The sequence below is a fragment of the Peromyscus californicus genome, unplaced genomic scaffold (assembly GCF_007827085.1).
Source record: "Peromyscus californicus insignis strain IS unplaced genomic scaffold, ASM782708v3 Scaffold_20__1_contigs__length_68692818, whole genome shotgun sequence".
In the NCBI taxonomy this organism is placed as follows: Eukaryota; Metazoa; Chordata; class Mammalia; order Rodentia; family Cricetidae; genus Peromyscus; species Peromyscus californicus.
In genome coordinates, this window is record NW_026294503.1 from 66,299,556 (window position 1) to 66,325,529 (window position 25,974).

General features: G+C 52.0%; 2 protein-coding genes across 2 annotated transcripts; one reads left to right on the forward strand and one right to left on the reverse strand.

Annotated features, from left to right (window-relative positions):
• The first annotated feature begins 1,616 nt into the window (after window positions 1-1,616).
• On the forward strand, window positions 1,617-12,082 carry LOC128116190 (keratin, type II cuticular Hb5-like). Its single transcript, XM_052747389.1, has 11 exons — window positions 1,617-1,767; window positions 2,407-2,627; window positions 3,597-3,805; window positions 3,865-3,867; window positions 7,105-7,165; window positions 8,041-8,136; window positions 8,746-8,910; window positions 9,116-9,241; window positions 10,745-10,965; window positions 11,243-11,274; window positions 11,970-12,082. The coding sequence occupies exons 1-11, from the start codon at window positions 1,617-1,619 to the stop codon at window positions 12,080-12,082; spliced, it is 1,398 nt and encodes a 465-aa protein (XP_052603349.1).
• A 5,256-nt stretch (window positions 12,083-17,338) lies between these two features.
• LOC128116354 (keratin, type II cuticular Hb5) lies at window positions 17,339-24,122 on the reverse strand. Its single transcript, XM_052747528.1, has 9 exons — window positions 23,703-24,122; window positions 21,198-21,406; window positions 20,778-20,838; window positions 20,540-20,635; window positions 19,772-19,936; window positions 19,412-19,537; window positions 18,794-19,014; window positions 18,066-18,097; window positions 17,339-17,622 (listed from the first exon to the last, which is right to left on the reverse strand). The coding sequence occupies exons 1-9, from the start codon at window positions 24,120-24,122 to the stop codon at window positions 17,429-17,431; spliced, it is 1,524 nt and encodes a 507-aa protein (XP_052603488.1). The 3' UTR covers window positions 17,339-17,428.
• Between the last annotated feature and the right edge of the window lie 1,852 nt (window positions 24,123-25,974).

A 25,974-nucleotide genomic window follows, 5' to 3' on the forward strand; every position in this document is an offset into this window, starting at 1 on the left:
CACTGTTCAGAAAGTCGGGAGCCAGTGAGGGGACTGATAGAAGGTCACACAAGTCCATAAAACCAGGACACTCGTCTGTGGCTCTCTTAGCATCTATCTTACTGACTTCCTTCTCTCCTCCTTTTGAGGAGCAGTTTAACCCCCAAGAAAGTAAGGAGCCATCCCCTCTCCCCGCTTCCTCTCCAGATTCAGTCCCTCTGGATCGTGTCCACAGCTGGCTGCCCCTCCTTCCCCCAGAGCTCCCCTCGCCAGAGCCCATCTGCTCTCTCCTGGGATACTGGCAAGACCTGTGGGACCCTGCCCCCTACTTTCTCTCCAGACAGCCAGCAGCAAGGTCTTGCAACATGCTGGGTTGTGTCTGTTTGCTTCACAAACCCCTCCAGCACTCTCCAGGGCACTCTGTGGGCTTCACAGAGGCCAGTCCCTTCACGGTCCATGCTGATTGCCTCTGTGTCTCTAAGAAGGTCCATGCTCTGAGCACTCTGTCACTCCGTAGAGGGTGTGTTTGTATGAGAGAGAGAGGGAGAGAGAGAGGGAGAGAGAGAGAGAGAGAGAGAGAAAGAATGAGAGAGACAGAGACAGAGAGTAACAGAGAGATACACCCACACAGAGACAGAGAGACAAAGAGACAGAGACACAGAGAGGCAGGCAGGCAGAGAGAGACAGAGACAAAGGGATAAAGACAGGGGACAGAAAGGCTCCTGTCACCTCCTGCTGTGTTGGGCTTTTTTTTTTTTTCCCTTAGGCTGCTAGACCTGTTTCCTGATGGCCTTTCAGAAGATTGTTTCAAATATTTTGTGGTGCTGGGGGAAGGAACCCAAGTCTTCTTTACCATTCAACTTTGTTCTCAGCTCTTAGTTATATCTATCTATCTATCTATCTATCTATCTATCTATCTATCTATCTGTCTATAGAAAAGGATCTTACTATGTAGATCAGGCTGGCTTTGAACTCAGATATCCATCTGTTTTTGCCTCCCTGGTGCTAGGGTTAAAGGTGTGTGCCACCATGCCCAACTTGTTTGTTTATTTGAGATGGTCCTACTGAGTTGCCCAGGCTGGCCTCTCACTCTGTAGCCCAGAAGGCCTTGAACCTGTGACCTTCCTGTCACAGCCTCCTGTGTAGCTGGGATCACAGGCTGCCCTCTGACAGGAGGTTATTTCCATTCCTGTATCATCAGAGCACGTCACCCAGAGCCAGGGTGTGTTCCAGCTGGCCTTCACTGGCGGGTGCTTCCCTCAGCCCCCTCCCCATCTCCACGCTCCTCTGAGTCTCACACAGAAGGTGCCCTAGCTGATTGGGTAAAAAGTGTAGGGAGCAGCCCCTGGCTGAGGCCCTCGTCTTTCTGATGCATCCCACACTCTGGAATGACTTCTCCGCCAGGTGCCTTGGAATCCACGTCTCTCTTCTGCTGCTGCAGCTGACCACGTGGGGCCTTGCCTGCCCTGTGAGTGAGCTATGAGGGACCTTCCACAGGGTGCCGGGCTGCAGCTTTGTGTTCCCCTTGGGTTTGTCACCCTCACATGGCTGGTGTTCCCACCGGATCTGGTCTTCTCAGAGGCAGCCTGTCCATCTTGTTAAACTTCCTCTTGAGGCAGCTGCGGGTTTGGCGTATGATGAGTCCAGCTGATTCAGTCATTTGGACCAGCAGTGTTTCCCGGGGACATGGTTATGCTTGTGACCAAGGAACAAGAAGGCAGATGAACCTGTTTCCTGCCTTCGAGGACAACTACATTGTAGTGGTCACACTCCAGGGGTGGGTGTGGGGTATGGTGGTCATAGGGAAAGACTCGAAGTTCTTCCTCATATGCTTGCTGAGCAGGGTGGCTGTGCAGAGCCCTAGGAGAACACAGGACACTTTAGTCCCAGGAATATTGTGGTCAAGCCTGGGCCTGCCCAGGAGGGGTTAAGGATTCCTGACGGAAGGGAAACTGGAGGCTTGGTAGACAGTGCTGGTTGAAATGTCAGGGGCATTTCCTGCAGGGTCTCCCTGTATGCCTATAAATGAGTTTCACCCTTCCCTTCAGGCTGCCTAGCGGCATTCTCACACTCATAAATGCCACTAACGACATTCTCCTGCCTTTCATGTGGTCAGGAGGCCCCTCCTCAGCCTGATAAAAAGGCAGGGGCACTACCAGGTCTCAATGTGAGACCTTGTCCTCCAGTCCTGCATCCCCAGAGCATTTCCACACAGCAGAGACATGGCAGTCAGTTCTTACCTCCTCAGTTCTGGCTGTGGGGTCAGGAACTTCAGCTCCTCCTCTGCTTGGGTGCCCAAGCTGGGAGCTCACAGCCGAGCCAGTACAGCGGCCTACTGTGGGGGCAGTCCTGGGGGGCCAGGCTACAGGCACCTCAGGGGCTTCAGCAGCAGGAGCCTGTGTACTGTAGGGTCCCCCCGGCTTGCAGGGAGTTACAGATGGCCTCTGCACAGTGGGAGCAGCAGCTTTGTTTACCGAGTGGGGGGCCTTTGCGGGCCCACACCCCCCTGCATCACCACAGTCTCCGTCAATGAGAGCCTGCTCACGCCCCTCAACCTGGAGATCGACCCCAATGCTCAGTGTGTGAAGCATGAGGAGAAGGAACAGATCAAGTGTCTCAACAGCAAGTTTGCCGCCTTCGTCGACAAGGTGGGTGTCCTGGAGCACTCTGTGCCTGATCAGGGCAGGCTCGTGTGGTCCTCCCTAGGGTTCCAGCCTAAGAACAGGCAAGAGACTTGGAACCCCATGATGGCTGCAGCTCTGGTTTTCTTGCTACCAGTCACCTGTAGCGTGCAGAACATAGCTGAACACCATTCCTGGCTTGCAAATGTCGCCATGGGACTCCAATATAACTGTGGACGTGAAGCCACCACACAGAACGGGGGGCTTTTCGCTGCCCCTTACACACGCAGTGAGTTGCACATGTGTCTGTGACCCCGACTTCCAGATCTCAGCTGCCACACACAGGAAGGTATAAAAGCTGCACAGTTGTCACAGAGAAGATGGCGTCACAGGGCATGCAGCACAGAGCCAGGACCAAGAAGGGCTAGGCTCCTTCCCTCCTACCCCCTTCTGGGGACATCCTGAGAGAGTCAATGAATCCTCAGGACTTCTGCCCAAGGCATCCTCTGCCCCTACTTACTCAGGACCCGAGAGACACAGAGCCCCTTGGCATCCTTTTTTTTTGCCTGCTGGCCTAACTCTTTTTCTCTTTCTCTTTCCCTCCCTCCCTCTCTCCCTCCTTCCCTTCCTTTTTTCTTGGTCATCCAAGAAAACCCCCGAGTCTTCAGCTCCACAACCAGAATTCTAATAGCAACACCCTTCGCTAGGTACGTTACACACTCGTAGGTCCCAAGGACTAGAGACACCTTTGAGGGGTCATTGCTTGGACTTTGGCAAATAGTTCATTCTGTAGAATGAATACAAGGCTGTGAGCTGTGTGCTTTTTCTGGGAGGGGTAATGGGTGCCAGGGAAATCACCTCAGGTATGATGATGACCTTTGAAAAGTCACAGGTTGCTTCAGGGCAGGGGCCAAGCCAAAGGGCAGGGAGCTGCAGGGGAACTGGCACCCTCCCCAGGCTCCCCCTGAGCCTTTCCCCTTCTCACTCCCACGGCAGGTGCGCTTCCTGGAGCAGCAGAACAAGCTGCTGGAGACCAAGTGGCAGTTCTACCAGAACCACAAGTGCTGTGAGAGCAACGTGGAGCCGCTGTTCGAGGGCTACATCGAGACCCTGAGGAGGGAGGCTGAGTGTGTGGAGGCTGACAGCGGGAGGCTGGCCTCAGAGCTCAACCACGTGCAGGAGGCCATGGAGGGCCACAAGAAGAGGTTAACATAACCTGGCTCGGGCAGTTACAGGGAGTGGGGGAGGCCATGCCACTGTCCAGGAGGTGGAGAGTGGGGATGCTGCTGGGGGTCAGAGTCAGCTATCACCTAGTACTGCTGTCTAGCTCAGCTCCTAGTCCCCCAGACCCATTCTAGGGCTCAGGGAAAGTCTGGAGAGAAGCACTCCCAGTGCGAGAAGAGCACAGTCTGCTCTTGAGGTCACAGGGTGACGGGGTGGAGGGGAAGACCAAGAGAAGAGGTGGCCCAAGGCCACCAGGGCGGAAGAGCAGGTGGGGCAACCATCGCCAGTGGGAGTGGAAAGGCTCTGGGGGAGGCATCCTGAGACCCTCTGCTGCCCTTCAAAGCATCCGAGGAACGTGGCTTATTAGTCACTCTGCAATAAATAAACCAAGCTCTCTTTTTGCGGGGCTCCTCAGCTCAGTGTCAGTGTAAATCCTTTGTTTTAGTCTTACATGTTTACCAGTCAAGCTCACTGGATCGTCGTGAATTTGCCCCTCTCTCCTTTGAGGATATGGACAGAGTGGAAGACGATTTTCTACTGCTGCTGTATGGTTCTAGGGATGAAACACAAGCCTCCCGCATACATAGCAAATGCTGTACCACTGAATATTGCTAGCCTTATGAAAGGAGATTTGATATCAGTTTGTCCTGGTTGTTCTAGCCTTGACTCTCCTGGAATCAGGTGTTGGAAGACCAGCTTTTACAACCTCAAGAACTACAGTAGGGGGCTCTTCTCCTTATTGGAATGCCGCAGACACTCACACACCTTTCAACAGGCAGGTGGCCAGGTCTAGGTCCCAGCTGGGCATGCGAGGGCTGATAATTACAGAGCTGAGCGTTAACTGCAGCCCAGGATTACGCTGTAATGAAGAAGTCATGGGAACCATGCTCTGGGGGCTGAGTTCTCCCATGTTAGCTGGGTCCGTGCTGGTCCAGGAGGCAGTATCACAGGTGGGGCAAGGGGCAGGCTGGTGGAGAGGGCTAGGGAAATGCTCTGGACTGGGGCTTACTTTAGGAATTCAAGTCCTAGGGTATTGGGTGGGTGAGGGATTGACGTTAGGGGAAGGCTGCGGGGAGCCATCTTAACATTTCGGAGAATATCACGGTTTGTAGAATGTTAAGAGTTGAAGGGCTGGAAGCAACTTCCTCCCTTTCTCTCATCCTGGCTCTGGCTTTGCTCACTGTGCAGGCACACAGAGGTTCAATGACTTATCTTAGATGTTGTTGAGATTTCATTTCAAGCTGGGACCAGAGTCCAGTGTCCTTTTCATCGGCATCCGTGGCTGGAAAATGTAAACCCAAAGAGGGCAAGCCTCTGTCTCCCCCCCTCTCCTCATGTTTCTCTCCTCGTTCTTCCCCAAACCAAACCACGCCCAGATCGATGAAAGCCAACTTTCATACAACCGCAGTACTTCAGGAAGGACATGGTCAGGCAATCATTAATAGTACTCAAGAATTTTCAAACTCCTTTCTTGTATGGTCTACCAAGATCAGAGAGCTACTGTAGAAGCCAATGAAGTCTTCATTGGAGGCTGTGAGGAGGTGAAGCATTGAGTGACAGCTCACATTTCACATTCAGCACATTGTTGACTGTTCACAAGCCCGCCTTGACTTTCAGGAAGCAAAATGGAAATGGCGGAATGATCAGTCAGAAGGTACCCAGCCTTTCAGAAATGAAATAACTGCTCTTCCGAGGAACACCAACAAAACCAATTTTAGGGGCTCAGGCCTCCACATGTCTGGATTTAAAGGAGTTGAGTCTATGCTGATGGCAGAGCGGGAGGAAGATGTCAAAAATGAAATTAGAATTTTCTCACACCACAGGGCATTTTGTTCCAAGGTGGCCATGTGTGTCAATTTCAGGAAATCCCTCCTGGGAGCCAAGAGGAGTTATATTAGTTACTTTTCTGTTTCTGTGAAAACATCTTAACCAAAAGTGACTCGTGGAGGAGAGAATTTATTTGGGCTTATGGTTCCAGAAGGTGAGAGTCCATCATGGCGGGGAAAGCCTGGCAGCAAGTGTAGGCATGTTGAGCAGAGCAGGAAGTGGACACCCTGCACACATCCTTCCACAAGTGTGAAGCAGAGAGAGGGAGCTGGAAGTAGGGTGAGACTATCTGACCTCGAAATCCACCCAAGTGGCTCGCTTCCTCCAGTAAGGCCATACCACTTAAACTTCCCTCCACAGCACCACAACTGGAACCAAGTGTTCAGATACTGGGACCTGGGGTGGGGAGACATTTCTCATTTCAACCACTGCAGGAGTATTTCAATGCTGTCAGAGGAAAGGCGTTTTCCTCCGACCAGTTTAACTTGAGAGACATTTTGTTAGTGACACATGTTCCTTCCTCCCTGAAACAATGAAGTGTCCTGTGTGCTAGCCACATAGTTTAAAAGTAAACAAGTCCCACATCTCATAAAACTCAGTAGAAATAGAATTCCAAATTGTGCACTCACCAGAAGCACAGCGTTGTAAAACATGCACACACTTTCCCACAGCTCCTTCGGCTTTCTGTGCTCTGTTTTGGAATCCCCATTTTTCTGCAGGGTTATTCCCACCCTTGCCAGCCTCAGCTCCCCCCTTCTCGTCTTTGGAAACCTTCTCTCCTGTCTTTTCTGGGCCTTTTAGGCCTGGGCTCTGACTTTGGAGGAGCAGGTTTAGCAGAGAACCTTGCAGGCCTCTCTGTCTCCAGTCACTTTGGTTTTACCTCCATTTGCGCCCTCAGGCTTTCTCTTGGGCATGACCGGAGTGTTGTGGTGCAATGGTGTGCTGCTCTGGTTAGTCTGGGGTTGTTCTTGATTTTTTTTCTTCACACTTTCCTCAAGCCTCTTTCTTGAAGGCACTGACCTAGTTTGCTGACTGTTGCTGTGATAAATACTATGACCAAAAACAAGGGCAGGAGAAGGGTTGTTTTAACTTGTAGGTTACAGTCCATCGTCAAAGGAAGACAAGGCAGGAGATTGAAGCAGAAACCATGGAGGAAAGTCATTTACTTGGTTGCTTCCAGGCTACCTTGGACCCAGGACCATGCATCCAGGGCTGGCACTGCCCAGGGTGATCTTCCCCCCATCAATTAACAATCAAGAAAACACCCCCACATGTCCGCGGGACAATCTGACGAAGGCAATGCCTTAGCTGAGGTTCCCCCTTCTCAGGTGTCTCTACTTAGGTCAAGATGTCAAAAACTGACCAGCACAGGCATACACAGAGAGTAAGGAAGACCAAGGAGGTTTGCTGCTCAGGCTGTAGCCGGCCAACCTTCCCTGTGCCCTCTCCCCAGGTATGAAGAAGAACTGGCCCTCAGGGGCGTGGCTGAGAATGAGTTTGTGATACTGAAGAAGGTGAGTGGCCTCCTACGGAGTGAGACTGAAGTCACAGGTACTGGGGACTGGAACCAGTGTCTGGTCGTGTTCCCGTGACCAGTGGTTGGTGGAAGGTTCTCTGGTCTGCTGGATGGTTTACTTGCAGAAGCCATTTTGGTCCCCATGCAGCAACCCAGACTAGTCCAGTGGGGGGAGTCTTGAGAGCTCAAGCAGCCGCTGGGCTTTCTGTCAGTAGTTACAGCTGATGCTCATGCTTGTCTTTCTTGTGGGCATGGCTCCTACCATCATCCCAAATGCGAGTTGTTTGGGTCTTAGCTTGTTAGTGATTTTCTAAGTGTGGCTGTCAGTCAATGTTATAAAAGAGGGTGGGGATAAAGAAGACCAAGCTGCCTGTGATCTCTATTTTTGTTTCAACCAGGTGAGCGAAAATGTGAGCTTGCGCTCTTCAATGCTTACCAGCCCCTCTATCTGTAACCATAGAGTGGAGCTCTATAACTTGGCCTCAGGCAGGAGAGGCAGTTATTGGGGCTCTGCTGCCTGTCACACTCTTGTGCTCTCTGGGGTGCTTGGCTGAGAAGCAGCTGCTGACGCTGGCTGGGGGCTGTAAACCTTGGTTTCCTTCCCAAGCCCTCGGTGTTGAAGTGCATGTATGAGAGACGCCCCTCTACTTCCTTTCCCAAGTAACCGGTCTCCCTGCCTGTCAACCAGGGGAGAAATGTCGGTGGTAGACACTGAAGAGGGGCCCTGGAGGTGAAGACACGTAGCCTGCTGGCCGGGGGCAGGCTAGAGACAGAGAGGTGACTAGGAGACGGCCTCTCGGCCACTGCAGAGTGCAGAGACTCAGTGCCTGGCGAAGCCCATGCCCACCCACTCTCTCTCATCCCTCTCACCAGGACACAGACAGTGCTTACCTGCACAAGGCAGAGCTAGAGGCCAACACAGAGTCACTGAGGGAGGAGATGACCTTCCTGCGGTCCCTGTACATGGAGGTAACAGAATTTCCCCACGGAGTTTTCTTCACTGAGGCCCTGTCCTGGTGCCAGGGCTTTTGGAATAGTATTGCTTTCCTTATTCTGCTTATATTTCATTTCTCCTCTGTGACCAAAGGGGATTTTTCTCACTAAGGCTCCTTTTCAAATCAGAAGTGAGCCATGCCCCTCTTTGAGGGCGATTCGGGAGACTAAGGTAGTCCGGTTCCGCTCAGCATGGTGTAAAGTGGAGATTGACCATGAGTGCACAAGTCTGGGTAGTGTGAAAACACACCCGAAGGACCTGGGGCTCCAACTCTGGCTCCTGTCTGCTGGGTCACGTTTGCACTCATGGCTCCTGCCAATCTGGGCAGTTCTGGCCCTGAATATAGTTGTTCTGCAGACATACTCATCTGCCTTATTGAGCCAGGTGATGGTGGGACTCTCTACTCACTGCCTTGGACCACGGCCCTAACTTCAACCTTTTCCTCTAAAAGCCGTATGTTTTCAGTGTCCCGCGTCACTAGCAGTTTTGTGTTCTTCCCAAGGTTTCAGAGTTAGGACTGCTGCTCTTGGACTTGCCATCAGAGGCAGGATTGAGGCTGACGCCACCGGTTGTGTCTCCTACAGGAAATCATCTACCTCCAGTCCCAGATCTCGGAAACCTCAGTGGTGGTGAAGATGGACACCAGCCGGGAGCTGGACATGGACACGGTCGTGGCTGAGATCAAGGCTCAGTATGATGATATTGCCAGCCGCAGCCGGGCAGAGGCTGAGTCCTGGTACCAGACCCAGGTATGAAGATGCCCCACTGAACAAAGGAGCTTAGCCCTGAGTCTGGCACTCAAGTGGGCTAGGCACACATGCATTCCAGAGACCCCCAGGCAGAGTGGGCAGGGAGGAAGGACCCCTGCAGAATCAGGGCTGGGCAGTCGGACTCTGCTCTGGCATCCCACCATCCCCTCCAGCTGGTGCTTTCTTGTTTGCCTGGAAATCACAGTGTGAAGAGATGAGGATCACGGTGACCCAGCAAGGTGAGAATCTTCGCAAAGGCAAGGAAGAGGTCAGTGAGCTGAATCGCATCATCCAGAGGCTGACCTGTGAGGTGGAGAGCGCCAAGCAGCAGGTCAGGAGGCCAAGACAGCCGGGGCTCCCGCTACTTCAGAGCTGGGCTCTGTGTTCTTCCTGTCTGTGGGCATGGCTGCCCCCTCTGGAGTGGCTTAGGTTTCACCTGTGCCAACACTCCTGTGTTGTCCCAGCACATTCTGTGGTCACTCTCTAGTTCTGTGGATCTGATGGGTGCCCACTGCCATAGAACTGTTGACGCTTCATTTCCCTGGTGGACCGGTGATGTGGTCTGTCCGCTTGTATTCCCACTCGTCATTTGACTGTCCTCGTCTGGGTTTTTCATCTGCCCCATTTTTCTCCTGAGATTCTTGTCTTTTCCTTGGGGATCTGTAGCTTTGCCTTGTCACTCCAGTCACCTGTAACCCACATTTGGTTTCCCACATTGCCATGCATTGGTCTCCTCTCGGTCTGCCTCTGTCTGCTTGCTTTGATGACGTCTGCTACTGAACAGAACTCTCCAGCCTGAAGGCGGCCAAGTCTGTTGGCTCTTCCTTCAAGGGCCTTTGCAGGGGAACTCTGTGGCATTGGAGATGTCCTCTGTTTTTTTCCCAGCTATTAGATTTACAGCTCTGCCTCTCACACTTAGGTCATTAGTCCATTTGAGCTGTATTTTTTGAACATACAGTGAAGAGGTTTCTAGTTTAATTTTCCTGCATAAAATAAGAAAAAGACTATGTAACCTCTGACTTGTGACGCTCTAATACTGACTTTGCACACATTCCTGACTCAGTTTCCACTCTCTCCTTTGGTGCAGCTGTTTTCAACCACAATGCAAAATATATCATTGGCAACTTATTACTCATAACAGAGGAACCAAAGAAATGTGGGAGTGGGCCCCCCTGTAGCAAGGCTCCTTTGCATTTGGGTGCGCTGTCTTCGGGGAGGAAGTGGGAGATACTGCCAGTGAGTGTCTTGTTAGGAACTGTTACAAATGGGCCCTTCCTTCAGTATGCTGGACTCTGTGGGTCACAGGTTCAGATCCCACCCCGTACAGCAGCTCCTGCAATCTGTGCTTGGCCCTTCCCAGTGGAAAACCTAGACAAGTCACGACCTCTTGGAGTCTCAGTTTCTTCATCCGCAGAGTGGAGACAATAGTGCATGTTCTGACAAGCCCGTAGAGTAAGCCTGAAGGTAAATAACATAGCGTCTGTGAAAATGCCTTGTAAATGGACCTTGGCACACAGACATACGGTAATGTTACTAATTACCAGGGCGATTCCAACGTTAACAGTCTTTCCCTCTTGTGGTTCGCATGTGAAATCAAATGGACTTTATAATACAATGGTACCCAAAGGATGGAGGGAAAGAGGTGGACACATGGTGATACCTACCTGTAACCCCAGACACTGTCTGCCAAGTGCTGAGGTTAAAGATGTGCACCAACACACTGCTAAGGTTGACCATTTAAATGGCAGGGAATAGTGTGATCAAGGTCATTGACAACCTACCAGGAATTCTCATTGGCTGTACCTTTTCAATTCCTTCTCTCCTCTGTCCCCAGCGCCACAAGCTGGAGGCCGCCATAATTGAGGCAGAGCAGCAGGGAGAGGCCGCCCTCAGTGATGCCCGCTGCAAGCTGGCTGAGCTGGAGGCTGCCCTGCAGAAGGCCAAGCAGGACATGGCCTGCCTGCTCAAGGAGTACCAGGAGGTGATTAACTCCAAGCTGGGGCTGGATGTGGAGATCGCCACCTATCGGAAACTGTTGGAGGGCGAGGAAAGCCGGTGAGGATGGGGCTCTGGGGTGTGAGTAGGGGTGTTCCTTTAGGTCTTCATTCAGGGATACAGTAGTGCCTGGGTGGGATAGAACCCTCCAAGTAGAGGAGATTCAAAGGGGAATGATGTCACTGTTTACTCATTTTACAGACGGGGAAACTGAGGTCCAGAGGGGGTGGGAGAGGCTTGCTCAGGTCCCATCCTGCTTGGCTAAGCTAAAGGACATGAGCATACTGCAAAACCAGCGGAAGTCATCTCCGACCACTTATCTCTCCTCTCCCCTCAGGTTGTGTAAAGGCCTGGGCTCAGTCAACATCTGTAAGTTGGATGTGTGGGCATATGGTTCCCTTGGGTGTTCATAGTCTATTAGGTTACATCTAACTGGGAACTGAGCCTCCTTCCATGGAGTACTGGGTGAGAGAGAACAGACTTGAAGTCTCTGAGAAGTGATAGGTGATGGCACCAAGTATTTGCCCTGTACGTGGATCTGTCTAAAATATCGATGAAGCGTAAGTTAATAAATGTGGCAAAATCTGAGCCCCCATCCTCATACAATTAGTTCTGCAAGCCAGCTTGAGCTTTCCATTTCTCACAGATGGTTCCTTGTGTGACATCATATGGAGAAATTATAGACTTAGGCATACCAGGGTCTGCAGGTAGCTGGGAACTCCTTAGAATTCCATTGTTCAGGCAGCTGCTACGTCAGTGCCCTCTTCTGACCCAGCTGCCCCTCACCCTTCCCACAGCTATATTTCTAGATGATTTCCTCCAGCTCTTCCCAACAGTTTTTGCTAATTTGTTGCATGAGCACCTCTCAACATTGGTCTAAGCAGAATGAAACGTCTGAATTGCTGAGCACGCTCCCCTGAGGAGGGGGGCAGCAGAAGACTGCAGTTTGCCGAGGTTTTAAAAGATCCATGCTCCAGGCTGTCAGAGTACCAATAGAGTTCATAATCTTGTGTTACCCAACTTTGGTTAGGAAGAGGTTTCTGACCTCGTGTCTCTCTCCACAGGTGTGAGCCATTCAAAGGGCAATGGCCTGGTCTATGGGGACCTGGCTTCCCCATCTCTCGTGGCCCAGAGGACATGGCCATCAACAGTGGTGCTCAGTGCTCCTCCTCTGTAGTGGGGTCTTGCTCCAGTACGAGTCTGGTGTGGTTTTCATAGACAGGCCTGGGATTCTGGACTCTTGTGTCTGGGAAGGGGCTGGGGTGGGTAGGAAGGATCACCGTTTCTCTCACAGCCCAAATGTCAGTTTAGAAACTTTCCCCTTCAGGGACCTAGAAGTAGCTCTCTAGTTTTCTTCTTGTTGGAGATATTATTCACTGCTTGCAATTAAGTCCTGGGCCGGATGGAGGCTAGGCAGAGAGGCATACGGCATGTGGGAGCATCTTTGGGCTTTGCTCTTGGATGAGAGGGGCCACAGATGTTGCACTGAGGAGGCAGAGCTGCACTGGGGATGAAGGGAAGCCGTTTGCTGAGAAGACAGGACTCTGTGCCTGGAGACCCAGTTATCCAGACTGCAAACCCCAGTTATCCAGACACTGAGGTGAAAAGTCTGGCTGTGGAGAACCATCGAGGCTGATGTATGGTTGGGGTGGTGCTGCATTTGGATGAGACCCATGTGACTCCTTTCCTTTGCTACACTGGATTAAATGGTGGTGTAATAGGCTTTGTCCTGCTGACTGGATGCTCGTCTCCTTCACTGCTTTCCTCCGGACCCAGAGCTTGGCTTGTTTTATGTTCCTTGGGTATGGTGTGGTCCCCATGGGGTATTTATCTCACACAGATCACTGGGTCTCTGGAGTGTGAGTCTGTAATTCAAGGAACTGTTTCAGGAACCCGCATTTAAACACAACCTGGGAGATTCCTCTGCCAGCCAGTGGAAGGGAGGGCTGCTGCTTGGTGCAGGCAGAGGTGAGGGTGGAGTTGGGCACCTCTGCCTATGTGGGAGGCTTTCTTTTCGATTCTCAGAGCATCCGATTAATTAGTCTTTTTGCTTCTGCTGTAGGCTCAGAGCCTGGCCTGGGGCATGCAGCAGGGCAAGATGGGGGTAAAGGCCAGAAAGAGGAAAATGAAAGCCCGGGTTGAATTAAGTCTCCACCCAGCTTCTGATACAACATGTATATACTTCATTCATTTCTCTGAAAAACAACGTTAGTGTCCCATTTTACAGGCATGGAAACCAAGGCCCTAAGAAGTGACTGTCCTAAAACCACACAGCTGGCTCAGGAAGCAGAATCAGATCCAGAGAATGCCAGTATTAATTAACTCCCCATGACATTCCCTAATTGTTTGGGCTCAACATTCTGGCTTGTCTGATGCTCCCAGACAGGGCTCTATCTAATCCTGTTCAACTAGATGTTGACATTTCAGTTAAGAAATGGAAGGTGGCATGGAGTCTCCTCGAGCATCTGAAGTATGGCCTCTGCTCTCTAGGAACCCTGGGGTGATTTTAGGATAGGCAGTTAAGACAGGTCCCTGCGTAGGGACCCAGGTCTCAGAGCTCTGCTGGAGTCATTTGGCCAATGGCTTAGACAAAGTCACCGATTCCTGAACTGACAGTCTGTCTTAGTTTGGGTTCTATTGTAATAAAACACCGACCAAAAGCAACTTACAATCGCAGTTTATCGTGGAGGGAAGTCCGGGCAGGAACTCAAGGCAGGAACCCGGAAGCAGGATTGAAGCAGAAGCCACAGAAGAACCCTGGTTACTGGCTTGCTCCCCATGGACCGACCCATAAGCTTGCTTTTAATACAACCTAGGACTGACACCCCCTGTGAGCTGAGTCCTCCCATATCAATCATCAATGAAGAAAATGCCCCATAGACTGGCCTACAGGACAGTCTGATACAGGCACTCTCTCAATTGAGGGTCCCTCTTCCCAGGTGACTCTGGCTTGTGTCAAGCTGACAAAAAACCCTAACAACACATAGTCCCAGGAAGTCACACCTGTGGAAGCCTGCTCAGAGTCCCCTCTGGCTGTGTGGCTGAAATAAAGACAGGCGTTTCTGATGGACAACTTTCCCTTCTTGTACAGGGAGAACTCTACTTCCTGTATGTTATTTGATACTTAAAAAAAGACCCCCCCAAAACTATCACCAACAAAAAGACATTTTGCTTGAGATTATAGATTTGTTCTTAAGTCATAGCAAAGTCTTTGGACAGTTCTCCCTGTCCTTCTGATGGAGTTCTGATGCCTGCAGATGTGCTCCCCACAGCCTCAGAGGTCGGCCATTGGAGGGAAGTTCACATTTTCCCTCTGAAGGTTCAGACGGAGTCTGCCAAGACAGACTGATAGACAAGACAGACAGACAGACAGGAGAAATGCTGATCAGTTCATTCACGTGCACACATTCATCAGAGCCACGCAGGGAGGATGGGACTCAAAAAGAAGAAAGCGAGCCAGATGACTGACTCCGGCAACGTTCCGAGCAGGGGCAGAAACTGAGCTAAGGCTCCTGGGGTGGATAGTAGCGACTTATGGGAGGGGAGAGGGAGAGATGGTCTTTAAGCAACCCCTCCCCCCGCCCCCTGTGACCTTTTAGGGCTTCTTACAAAAGAGCAGATCAAGTCTGACGGGAGTTTGTCCAAGTTTAGTGTTTTTTTTTTCTCTTCTTTGATGTTTAATATTTCCAACTTACTTGATAAGATTCTTAAGGAATTACGTTTATTTTTGAAGAAATATCCCCAGCCAGGCAAGGAAAGAAAAAGCAGGATGAGATAGCAGGGCAGGAGAGGGCCAGAGAGACCTTGGGAAAGGGGTTCGTAACAAACTGGCTGCCCCTGAGCCGGTACACCACAGGAGAGGGCGCCGTTCCTTCGTGATGGGACAGTGATGGTGATGGCAGCAGTGGCCATGTGCTGCTGGTGCCAGTGGTGACTGGCAGTAGTCGTGGTGCTGGTGGTGACTGGCGGTAGTTATGGTGCTGGTGGTGACTGGTGGTAGTTTTGGTGCTGGTGGTGACTGGTGGTAGTCATGGTGCTGGTGGTGACTGGCGGTAGTTTTGGTGCTGGTGGTGACTGGCAGTAGCTATGGTGCTGGTGGTGACTGGTGGTAGTCATGGTGCTGGTGGTGACTGGTGGTATCCATGGTGCCGGTGGTGGCTGGCGGTAGTCATGGTGCCGGTGGTGACTGGTGGTAGTTATGGTGCCGGTGGTGACTGACGGTAGTCATGGTGCTGGTGGTGACTGACGGTAGTCATGGTGCTGGTGGTAGTCATGGTGCCGGTGGTGGCTGGCGGTAGCTATGGTGCTCGTGGTGACTGGCGGTAGTCACCATTGCCATCGTCTGACATTTTAGCCTCTGAAATTCGGTTTCCTTGTAGATGAATGATGTGTCTTAAATGATGTAGTGATCACAGATGTGGTCAAGGTCCAGAGAGTCGGGATGAAGGAGGGGAAGGCTTACAGGAGTCTGTCTGGGTTCACCTGGTAAACCTCAAACGAGCAGTCAGCATTCTCCAGCTGGCTCACAATCCTTCGGGCTTGAAGTTAAATCAGCAGAATGACTCAGGTCTTACCGTCTACCAGTGAAAGAGCTGAGAGATGGGCATGGAGGAGAGTAGGGCAGCAGAGGGGCTGGTGGACAGACACCTGCCCCATGAGAGTGACAGCCGGTGTGTTCTAGTGCAGAGATGGAGTCTGAGGGGGCTGAGTGTCGATGGTTCTTACTTTCTCAGCTTCTTAAGATCACTCGATACATCACAGGCCTGGCATGCCCTGAGCTCCATCCTGGGGCCTAGTGAAGGCTCAGAGCAGGAGACACATTCTGCCCTCAAGAAGCTTCCAGCTTTACCTTTGGTAAGACCTGAAGCCATGGAGACAGAACCAGGTATCTTCAGGGTTCTAGATGCTGTGACGCAGAGGTGGTGGCCACTAGAGAAGATCACTGAGTACAGGTACAGGTGATAGATGAGGGGCACAGGACTGGCCGTGTGTCTGCTTTGGATGGCAGTGAGGTGGTCCTGGAGCCTCAGGAGGGCAGACCTGTCTCCTTGTGTACTGGAGGTCTGGGGAACCTGCACTGGGAGGGAAGTTGTTCAGGAAGGAGGAGCAGTTGGGGGAAGAAGCACATGCCTGTGCTGGGAGTGATCTGAGCCCAGTGGTAGGAGTGTGGCAGTGAATTTGGGAAGGGACTCTGGCTGCTAAGCATGTGAAGGGTGGGGCTAAAAGACCAGTGTGCTGGCTAGTTTTGTGTCAACTTGGCAGGAATCATCAGAGAGGAGGGACCCTATGTCAGAAAATGCCTCCCTAAGGTTGGCCTTTGTATCAGTTACTGCTTCCAGGTTCCTGCTCTGCTTGAGTTCTTTCTATAATGAACAGTGATACGGAAATACAAGACAAATAAACCCTTTCCTCCGCAAGTTGACTTGGTCATGGTGTTTCATCACAGCAACAGTAACCTTAACTAAGACAGCAGGATGACTTATTTTGGGGGAGGATGCTATGGGGGGAACTGTGCTCCAGCCTGGCAGGGACAGAGGAGGACAAGTGGATCCGGCTGTGGTAATGGACTGGAAGAGGAGGAGTCACAGGGGTGAGTGGAGATGGTTACCCTGTGACACATGATACTGGCTTTTCCAAATGCTGGTTACCAGTGTGGGGCTGGCCTAGGGTTGGTTGGCTGGTGGAGGCAAAGAAACAGGGAGCGGCGACCCTGGCACAAAACATCAGGCACCCTTGCATCGCAGCAGCATTTATTGAAACACAGATGGGGTCAACCCAGAAGGCAAGGCACCCACAGACAGAACCGGAAAGTGGCCTCATAGTCCCCATCCCATCAGCTCTCCAGTGGGCAGTTCCCTTCTGCACAGGCAAGGAAGGCCTGGAGCAAGTATGGAGTCTTTGAAATGTGTAAAGATGTCCTGAATCATAAGACCTGTTCAAAGCTCCCAGCCAGGGGCTGTAGGTAGCATAACTCCCCAGAGAGTAGACTTGTTTTCTGGGAGGCAACCCAAGGAGTCTGGCTGGAGCAGGTTGCCCCAGGGAAGGCAGTCAATCAGGGAGGTGAGCAAACACAACCAATGATAGGCAGGTGCTTGCTGCCTCTGAGGCCGTGTACCTGGGGCCAGAAGTGGGAGCTGCTTGGTGAGGGTTCCCTCTGGTTCTTGGTTTTGGGGGGAATGGCTGAGTGGTTAGGACTGTGCCTTGTACCCATGAAGGCCAAGCTTTATTATCCAGCCACCCTGGGTGATTGGGAGTGTCCCAGAGGACTTGGTGAATGACACAAATCAATTATAGGTGTTTGAAGTCAGGTTGGAATTAAGGGAAGGTTTGGGAATAAGCTTCTAAAGTGAAGCCAGAGGAGAACCGAGAAACAACTCCCTAAAAGAAGAAGGTGGAGGAAAGAGACCCTGAGCTCTTTTCTCTTACAGGAACATCTGGAATATTCTGGAAGCAAGCGCACATTTTCCATTCACACATCACTCCATTCAGGGGCAGAGAGGTGGCTCAGTTGGAGGTCCTGTTTCTAAGCAAAGCGCACTGAGCGGCTGCTCCCACAGCTGAAGCTGGTGGGGTGTGGCTGGCAAGGAGAGCAGGAGTCAGGGGCCATCACTGTGAGGCTGCCCCCAGTGGCAGAGGGGCCAGAGGCAATCTGGCGCCCTGGGGTTGTGCCATATGTGAGGCCCCCACATGTGACTCCACCACGGGAGCTGCTGACACCTGTGGGAAGAGGAACAGGGAGGGATAAGGGGCTTGCTCAAGTGTCACCCACCTACCACAGGTCCCTGAGGGCTTCACATGCAGGGCCTGCCCCCTCCTCAAGGGATCAGTGGTTAACATGACAGGTTTTGTTCTTTCAACCTCACAGTACATCTGGAGAAGTGTGATGATTCCTGGACCCATTTTCCTGGACTGCAGTTTCTAGTGGCCACCAGTAAGGGGCGCTTAACTTTTTTTGACCCCCTCACCCTCCCAACTCAGCACTCCTCACTCTCCCACTTGCCACCCCCACCCCTGCCCAATAGTCCTTAAGGAGGAGCCTGGAGAAGCGGAAAGACTATGAGAGTTGGGAAACATTGGAGGTTGGGTGGGGTAGGCCCATGGTGCAGCTTTGCCCATCCCCCAACCATTTATCTAGGGGGCCATTTCCAGCAGATACTTACAGACATTCACAGAGCCCACACCCTCACACAGCCTAAAAGGGAGAAAAAGCACCATTAGTTTTAAGCAGGAGCTGGATTCCTTGAGACAGTTGCTTGGGGACAGACAAGGTCAGCTTTTGTTCTAGGTTAGATCTATCTCCTGAGAGGCAGGAAGAGCTCCCCAAATCTTCATGGAATATTCACTTTCTTTCTTTAAAGTGTCCCCCATCTATGGAGACCGGTCCTCCTGGTTTAGAGCATTAGTGAGTGGAATTGTGACTTCCACACACTGCCTGCCATCAGGGTGTCTGAGCCTGCTGAATGCCAATAGTGCTCACAATAAGGATGAGGCAGAGCCTCATGTATTCAGGGTACATCATCCTTATCACACATGAGCCCACCTTCAAGGGAAGCTGCAAATGGGCTTTAGAAGCCCAGGATTGAGTGTTGGGTCCCAGCTCTGCAGCTTAGTAACTTTGTACTTAGCCATGGGAAAGGTGCTGAACATTGAGCCAACCCATCTCTGTTTTGGGATAGGATGGAGGATTATAAATGGGTGCTTGACACAGAGCACAGGATATATGATAGGTAACCATTATTACTGAAGCCTGGCCTGGAGTAGGGTGGTAAGAGCTGTGTCACCAGGGTCTCTGCCCCTTCCATGCAAGGACTGACAGGTCTTAGAGAGCTTGTTTGTTGGAGACAGTTTGGCCCTCAGATGAATCCCCACATGGTCCTTCTCAGCTCACCTGTGCTCCTCGCCCTCCAGCAGGCGCCTGTAGGTGGCGATCTCGATGTCCAGTCCCAGCTTGGAGTTCATCACCTCCTGGTACTCCTTGAGCAGGCAGGCCATGTCCTGCTTGGCCTTCTGCAGGGCAGCCTCCAGCTCAGCCAGCTTGCAGCGGGCATCGGTGAGGGCGGCCTCTCCCTGCTGCTCTGCCTCGGCCACAGCAGTTTCCAGCTTGGCACGCTTTGGGGTAGAGAGGGGGCATCTTGTTAGAACAAGATGGGGGTGGGATGGGGGCACAGCTGGGCTCCTCCAAGTGTTTAGTGCAAGGGAGAGAGAGCCCTTGTGAGGGTCCATGGCAGGTAGTTAATAGAGCTGGCAACCCAAAGAGAAGATGGCTTTTCAGTATCCTTCCTGGTGGGCAATGGCTGAGGAAGGGGTTGCATCTTTTAGAAGTCACTGATCCTGCTTGTCGCAGCAGGATGCGGTGTGACATGGGGGAATCCTGCCTTCCTTCGGGGTCCCTGCTTCCTCTCAGTCTTAGAGACAGGCCATTTCACTCTCGTGGGAAAAGTGCCTGGTGACGCTGCCTGTTGCCTGCCTGTGCTTATCGCATATCTGAGTCTGCCTTGTGACCTACCTGGCTCTTGGCGTTCTCAATCTCGGCTGTCAGCCTCTGGATGATGCGGTTCAGCTCATTCATCTCCTCTCTGGTGCGACGCAGGGTCTCCCCGTGACGGATCACCGTGGCCTTCATCTCCTCACACTGGGGATGAGGTTGGGGGGGGGGCAGATGCTTAAGTAGGACACCTGTCCCCTCAGCCAATGAGTGTGCGGCATCTACAGTGCTCAGCATGTGCAATATTTACACATAGCAGCCCTGGCTGGCTACTCCAACCAGAGGTCAGTCAGCTTTTCTCTTACCAGTCCTGAGGGAAAAGAAACCTTTTCTAATAGACACCTTGCATGGCTCCCACAACCATGTCTAGGAGGCACTCACCTTGGTGCGGTACCAGGACTCGGCCTCTGCCCGGCTGCGGCTGGCAACGTCGTCATACTGAGCCTTGATCTCAGCCACAACACAGTCCATGTTCAGGTCCCGGCTGTTGTCCATCTTGACGATGACGGAGGTGTCTGAGATGTGGGCTTGCAGAACTCGGATCTCCTGCAGAGTCAACAGTAAGAACATTATACTTGCTGCCTTGTTTGGGGCCTGGTGTCCCATTCTATGGCCTGGGTTTATTCACTGGTGGAGCTCTGATGAGGAAGTCCTGCCTCTACCGCCTTCATCCACACACAGGCACAATACAGAACAGCAGGGCGGGAAGCCTTAAACCTCACTTGAGGTCAGCCTCTGAAAATGGGCGAAGGTCAGGAAAGGCCTGGCCCGAAGTCCCAGGCAAAGGGGCCAGGTTTGAATGCCGAACAGTAACTAGTCCAGAGTGATCCTCCATACATGAAATCCCCATATACCTTCATATCCACCTGTTGTCTAGCATGCAGACACACTCCAACATGCAGAGATGCCCACAGGCACAGAAGCCAAACACATACATGCACGATTATTCTTGTACGTGTGAACACAGATGCACGGTAGATATGTACACCCAACACTCTACACCCTGTGTAGCGGGGCCTTTTCGCATGCGTGGGGTGATATTCTTATCCATGTTATTGAGCGCTCGCAGACCTAGGACCCTGAACCCCCACCCCCATCTCTGCGTCCTCATTTCACCAGCCACGCCAGCTCGCAAATACGTGTCTCTACCTCTTCGTAGAGACGCTTCAGGAAGCTGGACTCCTCCACCAAGGCCTCCACGTTGGCCTCCAGGTCTGATTTCCGTAAGTAGGCGCAGTCCACGTCCTGACGGGGGGTGGGGGGGCAGAGAGGAGGGAAGCACACGTGTTGGAAGGGACCAAGGGAAGGTGGTCTGGCCAACATGGTGGCTGCCCGGAGGCCGCGAAGGTGGCTCCCCTCCCTCCCTGTCCGGCGAGTGGACCCTTACCTTCTTCAGAACCACAAACTCGTTCTCCGCCGTTGCCCTCAGAGCTACCTCCTCTTCATACCTAGACACATGGGGAAGGACAGAGCTCAGGGTCCACACCTGGATCCCACCTCAGCTCCTAGCCAAGTTCTCCCAGGGGCCATGGAAGGGACTATACCTTCCGTGGTGGTGTGACAGCGTGTTTGTGTGATCTGTTTGTGGATTGCTCTTGGCTAGGTCTGTCTTGGCTAGGGCCTCTGAGGTGGGTTTCCGGTTGCAGGCTCCAGCACCGGGTCAGGAAGGCAGAGCTGGGACTCCGGTGTGGATTCTCATCCTCACTTCCTGTCCCACTGCACACGCCCTCCCAGGCCCGGGAAGTCCTGGATTTCAGAGGTTTCCCACCCATAAGCCCTCTGAGATCCTGCAGGCAGGCGCACTCACTTCTTCTTGTAGCCCTCCATGGCCTCCTGCACATGGTTGAGCTCAGCAGCCAGCCTCCCGCCGTCTGCCTCCACGCACTCAGCCTCCCTCCTCAGGGTCTCGATGTAACCGCCAAACAGCGGCTCCAGGTTGCTCTCGCAGCAGCGCTGGTTCTGGTAGAACTGCCACTTGGTCTCCAGCAGCTTGTTCTGCTGCTCCAGGAAGCGCACCTGCCATTCGGGGAGGAAGGAGACTTAGTGGGAATTTAGAAAGTGTGTGTGTGTGTGTGTGTGTGTGTGTGTGTGTGTGTGTGTGTGTGTGTGTGCTGTGTGTGTGTGGTATGTGTATGTGTGCATGTGGTATGTGTGGTGTGTGTGTGTGTGTATGTGTGTGTGTGCATGTGGTATGTGTGTGTGTGTGTGCACGCGTTATGTGTGGAGTGTGTGTGTGTATATGTGTGCATGTGGTATGTGTGGTGTGTATGTGGTGTGTGTGTGTGTGCGCATGTGGTATGTGTGGTGTGTATGTTGGTGCAAGTGATGTGTATGGTGTGTTTGTGTGTTGTGTGTGTGCATGTGGTGTGTGTGTGATTGGTGCGTGTGTGTTTGTTATATTGTAAAAGTGTGGTGTGGTATGTGTGTATGTGTGTGGCATGTATTGTGTGTATGTGTTGTGTGTGTGGTGTGATATGTGTGTGGTGTGTGTGTGTGTTGTGTTGTGTGTGTGTATATATTTGTGCATGTGTGTGTGTTATGTGTGTCGTGTGCTTTGCTAGAGCTCTCTGTCCTTTCACCCTGGCTGATCTGAACTCTGGCTCCAGCTCCAGCTCTGGGGCTGTAGGCGGGCAAGCTGCTGAGCCTCTTGGTGTTAATAGTGATATCTTCTGTGATGATAGTGCTGCAGTTGTGAAGACTGAGCCAGTTCATACATGTAAGTTGTTTAGAACAGTCCCCGACATGCAGCAAGAACAGTGAGTCAATAAAGCTGCTCTAATTACTAGAGGTCCTTCAGTCGCTCTCTCCCAACAACACGTCTCCAGTATCCACTCTGTGGCACTCAGGCCTGTGCTACGACACCCCCCCCCCCCACACACACATACACACATGTGCAAACCCCCATACCACACCTGTGTACACACATGACAGTACCACACCACACATGCATACACACACCACATACACAATACCATACCACACCACACATACACTACATACACACACAGACCACACCAAACCACACCATACACCACATACACATATACCACACATCGCATACACACACACAGACCACACCAAACCACACCATACACCACATACACATATACCACACATCGCATACACACACACAGACCACACCAAACCACACCATACAACTACACATACACATATACCACACATCGCATACACACACAAAACATCATGCCATACCACACCCAACCATACCCCACCATGTGCACCACGTGTACCCCGTCCCCCCCACAACTCCTATGACTATCTGTTTATGTCTGTTTTTAAGATCTTGTTCTTTTTCTATGTCCATGACTTTGCTTCTGTCTTGTCTATATCAATGCTTTTATGTCTTTGTCTCCAAATTTTTGTATCTGTGTCTATGTGTCTGTCTATTTCTATGTATTTGTGTCCGTCTATGTCTGTGTCATTTGTCTATGAAGTTCATTCATTCATCATGATCCTGTGTGTGCGCGTGCGCGGCGCTGATGGCTGTTTCCTCCACGTTACGGACAGGCAAGCAGACTCCTGAGGGTGAAAGCACCAGCCCACACCGGTGGAGTGATGTCTCGAGTCCCCATCTGCTGCTTTCACTGGCCCACAGTGTGTCTGAGCGGTGCCCCAGCTCCCTCAGCCCCATTGCCATCGTAACACGGATATTAAGATCTACCCACGGGGTGACTTTCAGGATTTATTGAGAGCACTAAAGAAAAGCATCAGGAATTTCAGACTTCTTCCCCACAACCCCTTGGGAGGCAGCTGCCCAGTTTTGGTGCTTTGCCAGCATTGATGGTGACCTTCCAGGCGGGTCTCCTCCCTCTCTCTCTTCCAGCCCCGAATCCTCACATAAACCCACGAGGCAAGTCCTGCTATTCAAGGGTGTAACACTGGGTTGTCACACAGTTGAGTGTTACAGTCAGCCCATGAGGAAGGAGTGTGACCTGAGCAGTTGCCTCCATTATCCATGCTGCCTAGGCACAAGCTATGTGACTTCTGTTTGTATTGTCCCCACTCTTCTTCCCTCAGCCCTCAAGCAGGCTTGCAGGGACACCCCTGCCTGTTCATATTGTCCTCACTCAGATATACACACATGTACACACACACACACACTAAAATGTAGACTCCACTTCTAAACTACATAATGAATTTTCCAAGTACCAAATGGAGGCATTTGTGGGTCTGCATTTCTTCCCCTCTCCTGTCCCTAACCTGGCAGCCAATTTGTCTTCCCAATCGACTGGGACCTTCTAAAGGGAAGTCAGGGCTGAGGTCTGCTCTGAGCCACACTGACCACACTGACCTTGTCGATGAAGGCGGCAAACTTGCTGTTGAGACACTTGATCTGTTCCTTCTCCTCATGCTTCACGCACTGAGCATTGGGGTCGATCTCCAGGTTGAGGGGCGTGAGCAGGCTCTCATTGACGGAGACTGTGGTGATGCAGGGGGGTGTGGGCCCGCAGACCCCTCCAGAGCGGTATCCGAAGCTGCGTCCACAGGAGCCGGAGCGGAAGCCTCCAACAGCCATGCGTGGCCCGCAGGGGCTTGGGTTACAGAGGCTGCGGCTGCTGAAGCCCGTCAATCCCCGGTAGCAGGACACTCCTCGGAAGGGAGCAGCGCTGATGCAGCAGCGGTTGCCAGTTTTGGGGGCCACAGCCGAGCAGGAGCTGAAGTTTCTGGTAACTCCACATCCTGGGCTGATCCTGTAGGAGCGACAGGACATGGTGTGAGCTGGACGGCGTCTAAGTGGCTGTAGGCTGGATGGCGTCTAAGTTTGGTGTAGGCTGCAGAGTGCGAGGCTTGGAATCCTTTGGGTCTCTCTGATCCTCTGCGGTCCTTTTATTGGTGGGGAGAGCTGGGATTGGCCGTGTAAAAGCAGTGAAAAGCCATTTTATGTGGTTTATGGGCTTGGGGAGGTTGCCAGCAACTCCCCAAGGACTCATCTTAAAGGTGAGCTCAGAGGCGACTTGGGCTCCGTAAAGGATTGAAGATGTTATTAGGGACACTGTGCTGCACTTTTCATCTTCAAAGCTCTTTACATACATTAAGTAATTAATTTTCACACAGTCTCTCTGAAATGGCCTCAACCCACACCCGGGGACGGATTTGAACTCCTTAACAATCTGGGGGAGGCTAGGTTTGGGGTACCAGTTCAGGGCATGGAATCACTGGAGTTAGCTGAGACACAGGAAGACTCTGCTCTGTCCCTTGGCCCCATGCAGACATATCCTCGTGTCCATCACTGTCCCTGGAGCAGCTTCACATGCCCAGACAGCTTGCCTGAAGGTGACTTAGGACCAGAGGGGTCATTTTGATCATGCATTCTTAGGGACAGAGGGCTGGAGAAGACAGTCCCTTGGAACCGTCTGGATTCCAGCCCAGAGAACTGTGGTCCAGAGCCCATCTTTCTCACCCAGCAAAAGTGCAAACCACTGAAGTTTCAGTGGCCACATAATGACCACTTGTGGGTAATGGGGAGACTCCTCTTCAGCCACTTTCTTCCATGTGGCCAAGACAGAAAGGTGTGCCCAACTTTAAGGAACCTGTGTTTGCATATCCGCTTGTTCTGAGCCCTTTCTATCTGCTCCTTAAGAAGAAATATGTCTTGTGAGTGTCTACCCCTTCCCAGACCACCGGCCAGGGCAGTAAACCTGTTCATAGACTGTCCCAGCCTCGTCACTTCCTGAGGTCTGTTTAGAACCTGCACTGAATGTACCAAGATGGGAGCGGAGTAGTGGTTCACTCTTGTCAGAGGACCCTAGATTTCTGTCTCCTGGGGGCCTCTGGGAACCACGGCCTTCTAACATCCCTGTTACCTGTGTGTCCCTGGGCCACTTATTAGGATAATGATGCCATTCCTCTAATGTTTATGGATCACAAACACCAAGGATGTGGTCTCTGCCCCCAGGGAGGCTCTGCAGACACCTGAGGAATTAAGACCTTGAGGAAGGAAAGCCGGTGAGCTTGCCTAGAGAACGATCCTTCGGTCAGAACCAAATATTCCCATCTAAACACATGCTTTGCTCTCTGCCTTGGGTCTGCCTTCATGTCCATGGCCCGCTGACCTCAGGTCTTCACCTGGCGTTAGGCAGAAGGCTATATATCCTACATCCCACTCCGATTCATCAGGAGAGGTGGAGGGACTCTGGGTAGCTGGTGGGGGAAGCCCAGTTGCTCACCAGCTGGCCCTAAAGGACATTTCAGCACTGATCCACCCAGGGAAAGCAACAGAAATTAGCAACTGGGGTAGCTGAATCAAAGCTGTAAGACCGAGTTCAGCTTGGACCCTTTCTAGCCGTCTTTGGAAGTTCAACTCTTAGAAGTCTTCGTTGCCTTTCAGAATTCGATTCTACTCTTACCCTCCTTGTTGGTGGAGGCAAGTGGCAAAGGCAGGAGGCTATTTGGGGCAGCATAAAGGTCTGTGCAAGAGGAGATCATCTGCCTCCCGTTGGGAACATCCCACCCCACCCCCAGCTGTGTGGGCCTGCTCTGGGGGGCCCCACCCTTAGCTTTCGCCTCCTCTGCACCTTCATAACTCCTTTACCCTTTCAAGGTTAATGTTTCCTCGGCCTGAT

Coding starts and splice junctions, on each gene's coding strand:
- LOC128116354 (XM_052747528.1), bottom strand. CDS start 24,122: ATGTCCTGTCGCTCCTACAGGATCAGCCCAGGATGTGGAGTTACCAGA. Junction 19,015..19,411: donor TTGAGAACGCCAAGAGCCAG/GTAGGTCACAAG, acceptor TCTACCCCAAAG/CGTGCCAAGCTGGAAACTGC. Junction 17,623..18,065: donor TGTGGGCTCTGTGAATGTCT/GTAAGTATCTGC, acceptor CTCTTCCCACAG/GTGTCAGCAGCTCCCGTGGT.
- LOC128116190 (XM_052747389.1), top strand. CDS start 1,617: ATGAGTCCAGCTGATTCAGTCATTTGGACCAGCAGTGTTTCCCGGGGA. Junction 7,166..8,040: donor AGTTTGTGATACTGAAGAAG/GTGAGTGGCCTC, acceptor CCCTCTCACCAG/GACACAGACAGTGCTTACCT. Junction 9,242..10,744: donor TGGAGAGCGCCAAGCAGCAG/GTCAGGAGGCCA, acceptor CTCTGTCCCCAG/CGCCACAAGCTGGAGGCCGC.